Source organism: Mustela nivalis (genome assembly GCF_964662115.1).
Source record: "Mustela nivalis genome assembly, chromosome: 10".
In the NCBI taxonomy this organism is placed as follows: domain Eukaryota; kingdom Metazoa; phylum Chordata; class Mammalia; order Carnivora; family Mustelidae; genus Mustela; species Mustela nivalis.
The window spans coordinates 109,135,873-109,146,208 of NC_139029.1; the positions used below are offsets into that span (position 1 = coordinate 109,135,873).

General features: G+C 41.3%; 1 protein-coding gene across 1 annotated transcript; it reads left to right on the forward strand.

Annotated features, from left to right (window-relative positions):
• Positions 1-1,754: 1,754 nt before the first annotated feature.
• On the forward strand, positions 1,755-4,949 carry TCHHL1 (trichohyalin like 1; the record flags this gene model as incomplete). The annotated part of the gene is made up of 2 exons (XM_082686193.1): positions 1,755-1,892; positions 2,379-4,949. The coding sequence occupies 2 exons, from the start codon at positions 1,755-1,757 to the stop codon at positions 4,947-4,949; spliced, it is 2,709 nt and encodes a 902-aa protein (XP_082542319.1).
• Positions 4,950-10,336: the final 5,387 nt, after the last annotated feature.

The following is a 10,336-nucleotide window of genomic DNA, read 5'->3' on the forward strand; positions in this document are numbered from 1 at the left end:
CTGTGGGCAGAGGAAGGAATCAGATGACTTCTGAGGTCTCTGCCAGCCCTATGATTTGTCAAACAGAAATGTAGTTGTGTCCTTAGGTTGAGAAAAAAAAAAAAAAGCCAACACCACCCCAAAGATCATTCAAAACTATAACCTGCAAGTCAGCAAATGAAGAAAAATATCCCCTCTCCTTCCTTTGGCTGAGTCTGAAACCAAGACTTAACTGAAGCTGCCTAAAAAAGGAAACAAAAATAAGAGAAGCTGAGAGTAGACAAAGAGAGGAGACAGGGTTTGCTTGTGATGAATCAGGGCATTAGACCTGGAGGGTGTCTCCTTCCTAACTGTGCAATTAGGGACTCAATAAAAGGTTTCAGTACCTGCTGTCAGCTCACAGCCTGCTGCCCATTTTATTCTCCTTGCTCTCATTTGTGAACAAGGTAAGTCTCATAGGCCATATGCTTGAACATACTTGGGATCTTGGTTGCTGCTCTGCTTATATGTGAGATTGTGTAAGGATTCCAGAGGGGACATACCCCAAGTCTAATTTGACCGCTATTAATCCCACTAAACTGAGAGCTCCGGCCCCCAAGATACATTCTTTGCTTTGGAACTTCTTTAATCATTGTCTTTTTTTCAAAATATAAACTGGAATACCTGGGTGGCTCAGTTGGTTAAGCAACTGCCTTCGGCTCAGGTCATGATCCCAAGGTCCTGGGATCGAGTCCCGCATCAGGCTCCCTGCTCAGAGGGGAGCCTGCTTCTCCCTCTCCCTCTGATGTTCTGCCTGCTTGTGCTCTCTTGCTCTCTCTGTCAAATAAATAAATAAAATCTTTAAAAAAATAATAATAAACTATATGACATAGGCATGAATACTATTTAACAAGACATGGGACTCAGAGATATTCTAAAATGAAAATACAGAGTCATTTAAATGATGGGTAATGACTGAGGGGTCAAGATTCTATTTGTTTTACCAGTGGGTTCACTGAGCCATGTCTTTTTGGTAAAAACATGTTGCTTCAGGGGTGCCTGGGTGGCTCAGTGGATTAAGCCTCTGCCTTTGGCTCAGGTCATGATCTCAGGGTCCTGGAATTGAGCACCACATCAGGCTCTCTGCTCAACAGGGAGCCTGTTTCCCCCTCTCTCTCTGCTTGCCTCTCTTCCTACTTGTGATCTCTTTCTCTGTCAAATATGTAAATAAAATCTTTAAAAGTAAATAAATAATAAAAACATGTTGCTTCAGCCTGCATATATAGGGATTGATTTTCTTGGCATTACTTCTCTTTTCTCCAGAAGCTTTACTAACTGTAAAAATTATACTTTCTTAAGAAGAGAAGTTAGACTGACCCAAGGTAGGAGAAAATGGGTAGACACTCTCAGTTAAGGCTGGAAGGATTGGTCCCATTCTGTTGACATCATTCGTGCATTTTAGTACTTATATTTGTGCTCTTTTTCCAATTCTTTTTGCAATAAAGCTTTCTCTGAAGACACGAGTGTCACTGTTTTCCACAGGATGGGATGAAGTGTCCCTTCTATACCCACCTGTGCCAGATCTGATCTCACCGACATTATCTGGTACAAAACTAAATCACTGTAATGCAGATACAATATCTTAACAGAGATAGATAGATAGAACAGAACAGATGATGGCAGTGGAACTGTGGGAGAGACAGAAAAAGGATGACCTAGGTATCTCCTTCCTGAAGGTGTCTTCCTAGGAAATAAGATTTGTTTATTCTTTCTCACAGTCTACTGAGTTGGGAAAGATGGCTCGGCTCCTAAAAGATGTCCTCTGTGTAATCAAGACATTCCACAAGTATGCCCAGGAGGATGGTGACAAGGCAACATTGACCTGCACAGAGTTGAAACTGCTCATCCAGGGCGAGTTTGGGGACATTCTTCAGGTAAGGTATTCAGAGAGTTGTGGAAATTCTCCCCCACTTACCCTTTCTCCATAATCTATGCAAGATGGGCATAGGTAATCCCTGCCTATTTTACATTTGGCTATCAACTCTTGGCACTCACTGGTTTTGAACAACTTTTTTCAGTCTCAGCTCCTTACTCTGTGCAATTGCTTAATAAGTCTTACAAAGGAAAATAAGGTTTTCCTCACTGGGGCTATGCTTCAGCAAAGTAGGTTCTGAGAGGAGTCATGAGCCAGTATATATGGAAATACAACTCACAGTGATGTAAAAACTCCTTCTTAGCATAGCTTTCTGATGAAAAATGGCATCCAGAATCAACAATTTCTTCCTATTTGGGAAATTTCACTAGTTCCTGAGGAATAAGATTAAAAAAAAAAAAAAAAGAGGATTCTTTGGATATATGCAGCCACTCAGGGTGCTTAACCACATATAAATAGCCTGATTTCTCACTGTGTTTTCATGCAGCCACGTGTCATTCATGCTGTGGAGAGAAACTTGAACCTTCTGGATACTGACAGCAGTGGCACCATCAGTTTTGATGAATTTGTTCTTGCAATCTTCAACTTATTGAACCTCTCCTATCTTGATATACAATCATTACTAAAATCAGAACCAAGACAAGTGTCTAATCTAGAGGAGAAACCTGATGATATGGATCTTCAGGTGACCAGTGGCACTGGCCAGTGGACAGAGCAAATGCCACCAACTCAAGACAGAGCTGTACCTCCTTCAGGAATGACATCATCAGCTCAGTTCAACCCTACAGAAAGGGGAGCAGTTGGACACAATGGGGTTGAAAACACCAAGACTTGCAAACTGCCAGTGGAAGAACCTGGGCACAATGACCCTAAGAACCAACACCTGGAAGGAGATCAACAGAGCCAGGAGGTGGCCCAAGATGTGTCAGCAATGGGAGACAATGGGGCTCAACTTGAGACAAATAAGACAACAGCAGAATCAGAACAGACTGACAGTCCCACAAAGCAGGAAGAACAGGATAAGGAGAGTCCCATGGAGGGAGATAAACCAGTCAGGAAGCAAAGTATCACTAAGACAAGGGATCAATGTGAAGAACAGAAAGGGAACCTAAGAACACAAAGTTCTCCACCAGAAAAAACAACACAGAGGCCTTCCAAAGATCAGGAAGTTACAACAGAAAAGGGTGTTAAGGAACATTCTAAAACACAAGAACTATCACTGCCAGGAAATTATGAGCCCAATTCAGAACCTGCTGACCTGCCAAAACAAGCTGCTGCCCAGAAACCATTGCAGACAGAGAAACTAACTGATCCTGAGGATGATGATAGAACATCCGTGACCCAAGGACAAGGAGAGGATGCCGACAGGACACCACCTGAGACAAAGAATCCAGCTGAACCTGGGGGTGATGGCAGAGCATCTGAAACCCAAGAACCAACAGCACAAGAAAAAGAACAAGAAACAAAGGACCTGCCTGTCCAAGGTAATAACAGAAATGTTTCAGAAACACCTGATGTTAGGGCTATAAGGAAAGAGAGGAGAGGCCCTGAGGTCCATGGAACAGCAGAACAGGAAGAAAATGAGATAGAAATTCAGCTACTAACCCTGGAAGACCAACGACAGGATGGAAAGTATCAGGAACTCCAAAAGTCATCAAAAAAAAGGGATGCTAAAGCAGGTTCTAAAACACAAGAGTTGAGCTCAGAAGGAGGAGATCAGAACCATCCGGAAATTGAAAGAATAGTCACCCCAGAAGAAGAGGCAAGACATGCTGAGGAAGGCACAGCAAAAGCACTTATGAGTAGCAAAAATGTCCCTGCAGCAGAAGGGACATCAGGAGCAAGAGAAAGAACACAGGAATTAGCACCACTCAAGAACCAGTCTGGAGAGGAAAATAAGAGGGTCACCAAGACTCATGACAAGCCAGTCACGGATGATGATGGTTACCAGGAAGAGGATCCCAAGCCCACAGTCACACAGAATAATGAGGGTTCTTCTGAAATTCCCAACAGCCTGACTCTAGAGGATGGTGATAACAGCTCAGAGACAAATGACCTCCCTGTGCAAGGGGATTCCCAGAATCAAGGAGACCCTCTCAAAGAGTCTGTGGAAAGAAGTCACAATGGTAACCCAGACACTGAGAAACAGGTAGCACTGGGTGAGGAAAGCAGAACTGAGGAGGATGTGGTGCTAGCAGTCAGAGTTGAAGAACAGGATAAGCAGCTCACTGAGGAACCAGAATGGGCTACCAGAGAAGAGCACATAAGTCTGGGCTCAGGGACAAAAGGCCCAGGTCCAGCTATGTACCCCAATGGACATCCAGAGGCACAGGAGTCCACAACAAGAGGTGAAGACAGAAAGTCCCTGGAGGCAGACTTCACTGACCAGTTTTCCATAAAGCAGCTTCCAGCAAAGGAAGACAGCAGAAGAAAGCTAAAGGTCCAAGGCCCAAGTACCAAAGGAGAAGAAGGTAGGACACCAGAGACCCAGGATGCTCCAGTAAAAAATCTAGATGAGGACAATTCAGCATCCCCCAAAACACACCTTGAAAGAGAGGAACCTGCAACATTGGAAGAGGATGAAACCCCCCAAGAGTTGGCAGAAGCCAATGACCAACAAAATCCAGCCAAGAAAAGATATGATGTTTCAGTCCCCCAGACCAGACTTGAAGAGAAGATGCAGAAGAACCAAGAACCTTCTTTTGTAGAGAGGGGTACTGTCTATTCCAGTCCTCTGTACCAGTACCTGAAAGAGAAGATGCTGCAACAGAAGGAAATGACCCAAATGGAGCAGCAAAATCAAGCTCAGACAGCTAGGTCATCAAGCCCAGAGCTCCTCAACAACCAGTCAAGTGCACCCCTCACCAATGAGATTTCAGATTGTCCTATCATCTTCAGTGACAGCCAAGCATTACATTACACCAAGGAATGTCTCCCTGATGCAGATCCTGCTGATGCACAGCAAACATCAGCTTCCCTAGGCTCAGAAGATAAGCAAAGCTACCCTCAGGAAAAGAAACCAGTACTACAAAAGGAGGCAAGCACCAAAGAACAATGAATCATTATGATCCCAGAAGTTCCTAGGAACTTCTTAACATCTCAACGTCCCAGACTTCTTCCCTCCCTGTCACCCTGAACGCTCACAAGCACACATTCAGATGCAAATTGATAATCCTTTAAATTCCCGTTCTAGGGACCTGTGGGTGGCTCAGTCTGTTAAGCATCTGCCTTCCGCTCAGGTCATGACCCCAGGGTCCTGGGACAGAGCCCAGGACTCCCTGCTCAGCCCTGACCCCTCCCTCTCCCTCTGCCCTGACCCCTCCCCCTGTTCCTGCTTGTGTGCTTTCTCCCCTCTTTCTGAAATAAAATCTTTTAAAAAATTTAAATTCCCGGGATGCCTGGGTGGCTCAGTTGGTTGGACGACTGCCTTCGGCTCAGGTCATGATCCCGGAGTCCCAGGATTGAATCCCACATCAGGCTCCCAGCTCCATGGGGAGTCTGCTTCTCCCTCTGACCTTCTCCTCGCTCATGCTCTCTCTCACTGTCTCTCTCTCTCAAATAAATAAATAAAATCTTAAAAAAAAAAATTTAATTCCCTTCCTAGATTTCTACAAAAGCAAATAAGAAAGTATTAATGGATCTTCTCATGAGACAGTTTTTCACAATTTACCTGTTACTAAAAATAGAAAATTTCCTTTCATATCTTTAACAGATGCCAATTTCTTTAATTGATTTGTTGGCTTCTTATAAGATGGGAATAGTGAGTATGAGACTCTGCAATATCACCTTATAATCATAAAATGTAATTAATTCATAGATGCAGATTATTCTGCTTCATGACATACCCTAACAGAGTTCAAGTTTATCCTAAAATTTATCCTTCAAGATAATCTCCGATATCACCATAATTCAAAATAATTATGACTTTCTAGCCCCCAATCTGAATAGATTCATGACTTTTTCTTAATGTCCAGGCGCAACTTAATCTATGCCATAGATTCGTTCATTTGTTCGTTTATTCATTCAGCAAAATTCTATTAAATCTCACTCCTTACACAGTGTTTTCAGAGTTTCTGGCTCAATTAAGCAATCAGAATATAAATCTAATGTATGCTTGATTCCATCAGAAGATCTTACGATCTACTAAGTCTACGAAATGTTTACCAATATGGTTTGCTGACAGCATTGTATCAAAAGTAGGAAATAAAAAACTTCATGATTAATATCTTTTATTAGTTCTTTTTGTTCCCTTTTATTCTCTACCTAGCCTTGGAAACACTGATCAGAAACAAAAACAATCTTAGATGATTTGTGGTTATTTTTAAAGACTGTAATTAGGGGCGCCTACGTGGCACAGTCCATTAAGCAGTCCACTTTTGGTTTTGGCTCAGGTCCTGATCTCAGGGTTGTACGAGCAAGCCCCACATGGGGATCTGTGCTGAGTGTGAAGTCTGCCTAAAGTTTCTCCCTCCCTTTCCCTCCAGCCCTCCCCCTGCACGCTCTCTGAAATAAATAAATAAATCTTTAAGTAAGTAAATAAATAAATAAACAAAGGATGATGCCTCAGAGCTAATAATATCCCAGAAAAGGAATAAAGTAGATATCATAAAAATGTTTCCTGAAATCAAAATGCCCCATCTCCCATTGCATCCTGCCTTTGAGATTCAATATTCTTCCACTTCATCTCATACTTCTTCTAGAATCTAAAATTCCCCTTTATATCCTCCCCCTCCAACATTTTCAGCTCTTTTTATTCTACCTTTTTTCATTTTTTTTCTTTTTTATTCATTCTACTTTCAAACATGAATGAATATCCTTATTTAAATATATATGTGTATATCTATACATAGATATACACATATATGTATATGTGTATATGTATAGATATACACATATATATTTTTATATATGTATATATGTATGTATGTATGTGTATATATATGTATATATATCATATCATGTATTATATATGTGTGTTTATGTATATAAATCTCTTTAATGACCAGGTGACATGAGACAACTCACAATATATATATATATACATACATACACACACACACACACACATATATATATAAAAGAGAGCCTTAAACTCATCAGCCTTTTTCACAAGCAACTGGCAATATATGTCAGGAACCACAAAATGACAAAGGTTATAAATAAATTTGCAAGAGAAGCTATACTGGTGACTGTCTCTCACTTCGCTGGTCCTTCCCCATCTCTTGTGGATTCTTCTTATCCTGTTCCCAAGACCTCAGGCTCTTCCTTTCTGGACTTTCTTCCTCTGAGAAACTGTCCTTAGCCCAAGTTATTAGTGTCTCTACAATGATGAGTTTCAACTCACCTTGTTCAGACTTGAATGTGCACTTCAGTCCAGTCTGTGCAATTGCTCACAAGATATGACCCCTGAGACTGCCAATCATTTCCCATTAAACTGGTTTGTCTTCCCAGTTTCCCAATTTTCCTCATTCTCTCCTCTCTATCCCCATTCTATCAGGCTTCAAAGGCACAAATTTCAGAATTATCATTTGCTTTCTCTTATGCTCCATATGTATATCCATAGTCTTCCATAAGTCCATTTTCCAGATCCGCCTTTCATTCTCCACTCCCTTTGGGCCTTCGAGTACCCTACACTAAAATAATGTTCCTTTTATTGAATGTCCAAATCTTGATTATCCTATGGGGCCCAAATTCAATATCATTTCATTCATTCATTCCAAAATTTTTATTTAAAAATTTGTTAGTTCAAATACTGGGTGAAGAATTAGAAATACAGAAGTGACAAGACAAACAGGTACTCTATCTTGGAGCTTGTATTCTAATGAGGGAGGGAGAGACAAACAGCAGACATGTACAACCATAAATAACAAGGTAATTCCAGATAACAGAGCAAGGAACATGATAAAGAGGGACAAGGGAGCAGGAAGTCAGAGGCAGGTAGAAGTGCTGCTATAGAAGACCACTTGAACCTTTCCTGATGCCCCCAAAAAACAGTTGTTGTCCTACCCTGACTCCACAGTCTGGATTTGTGTCTCTTTTTCAAACTTCCTCCCATGAGTTACAGTTGTTTGTGTGCTTGTCTTACCTCTACTCCGAGACCATTAGCTCCTTGACAGTAAGGTTCACAACTTACACATCTTGCTATCCTTCTTTAGCATGGAACTTAGCACTAAATGTGTATTATTATTTCAATAGGTGTTTGTTGAATACATAAATAAACCCTGATATCATTGCAATGGCCTCTTAGCTGGGCCCCCTGCTTCCAGTCCATCCTTCATTTAATCACTCAGGAATTTTGTAAAACATTGCTTTCATTTCATGTCTCTCAGTTCAAGACCTCTCAGTGATGCCTTACACTTTCCTCTATGCTGTATTAAGTCTAAACTGATCAAACTCTATATAATCTTTCCCTCCAATTACAATTTACCACTAATATCTTTAGAAATCCTGTGAGGAGATCAGGTTAGTCATCTCATTTAAATCCTCACCTTGATCATTTAAATCTTATTTTACTAAGTTGAAAGGTTCTGGGATTGAATGCATTCTTTCATGTCACTTAAGTGTATTTATTAAACACTTGCTATGTGCCAGGCACTATATGGACACTAGACATGCCCTGGTCAGTGGAACAGGAATGGTCCCTGCCCTCATGAAGGATGCTGTAGTCCTACATAAGACAACTGTAAAATCCTGCAAAGAACTATTCAAAGGCAAGGCATTAGTCACATTATTTTTTTCCATCTCAATGCTTGCTTCTGCTCCTGTGGTTCACCTTCGCTGAAATGTGTTTTCATTTCTTGTATTTCCGCAATTATACCTGTTCTTAAAGTCCTAGACTAAATCTTACCTTTCTAGAAGCTTATTCATAGCCTATAACAGATTAATACTGTAATACTTACTTGCTAGTATTACTCACTAAGTGTTTTCTGAGTGTTATTTCCCCAACTAAATAGATTATAAGTTACCGGAGAAAAGGAATAATTCTTACATTCTAATACCTCACATGTCCACCAGTAACTGACTTTACCTCTCTGACCTCGGTATCTGCCTATGTAAAGTGTCATTATAATAACTCACAGGACTATTGTGAAGAATTTAGAACACACACACATATATGCACACACACACACAAACAACAATTTAAAAAAAAAACAGAGCTAGTATCAGAATATACAAAGAATGCCTAAGTCAATGAGTAAAAGATAACCTAATTTCTAAAAAAATGTAAAAGACGTGAACAGGCTCTTCAGAAAAGAGGATATCAAAAAAGCCAATGAAAAGGTATTCAGCATTATTGGAAATCAGGTAAGTGCCAGTTAAACCACACTGAGAACCACTCATATCTACCAAATGTCTGAAATTAAAAAGTGATAATATCAAGTGTATGCAAAGAGGCAGGGCAACTAGAACTCTCAGCCTGGTAGCAGGAGCATAAATTGTTACAATAGTCATTGTAGAGAACAGTAGGGTAATATCTACTATAGCTGAATATATGCAATCCTATGACCAGGTAATTCTACCCAGGTATGTAACCCAACAAAAATACACCAAGAGACATGTTCAAAAATATTCATAGCAGCACTGCTTGTAACAGCCCCAAAGAAAAGTTAACTCAAAAGTTTACAACCTGGGGCGCCTGGGTGGCTCAGTGGGTTAAGCTGCTGCCTTCGGCTCAGGTCATGATCTCAGGGTCCTGGGATCGAGCCCCACATCGGGCTGTCTGCTCAGCAGGGAGCCTGTTTCCCTCTCTCTCTCTCTGCCTGCCTCTCCATCTACTTGTGATTTCTCTCTGTCAAATAAATAAATAAAATCTTTAAAAAAAAAAAAAAAAGTTTACAACCTGAGAATAAAACAGTAATTTGTGCTATATTCACATAAAGAAGCACATTTAAGGGATACAGCAATGTACAATCAGCATAGTGACTATAGTTACTAACACCGTACCGTGTATTTGAAAGTTGCATCATATGGCACCTGGACCACTGCTCTATCTGTCCGCTGTGAAGCAGGGATAGGGTCCCTGTGGCACAAGTGGGGTACATGCAGGCCAATGACCCTATGTCAGCTGCCAGAGCTGGTCGACTGGCCTCCTGAGTTCCTACCCTAAGTTCCTTTCAGATCTCTAACATTGGCCCTGGGCACAGGAAAATATCTTCTCTTACTTCATGGTTACATCCCAGGGAGAACATGCAGGCTCTGGGTCCATAAATCTAAACACACAAAAAGACAGAGTAGTCCAGAGGAAACAGCTGCACAAATGCCACTTTTTCCTTCCAGCACAGCATTCCCCGACCCCTCCCCCCAACCTGCCCCGCCCCAGGAGATGTCATGCTGAGTCAGTGACTGCACCTGGGTGCAGCTGGGGATTTTTTTCATTTAAATTCAATTTAGTGGTATGCCTGGGTGGCTCAGTCAGTTAAGCATCTCCCTTCCGTCATGATCCCA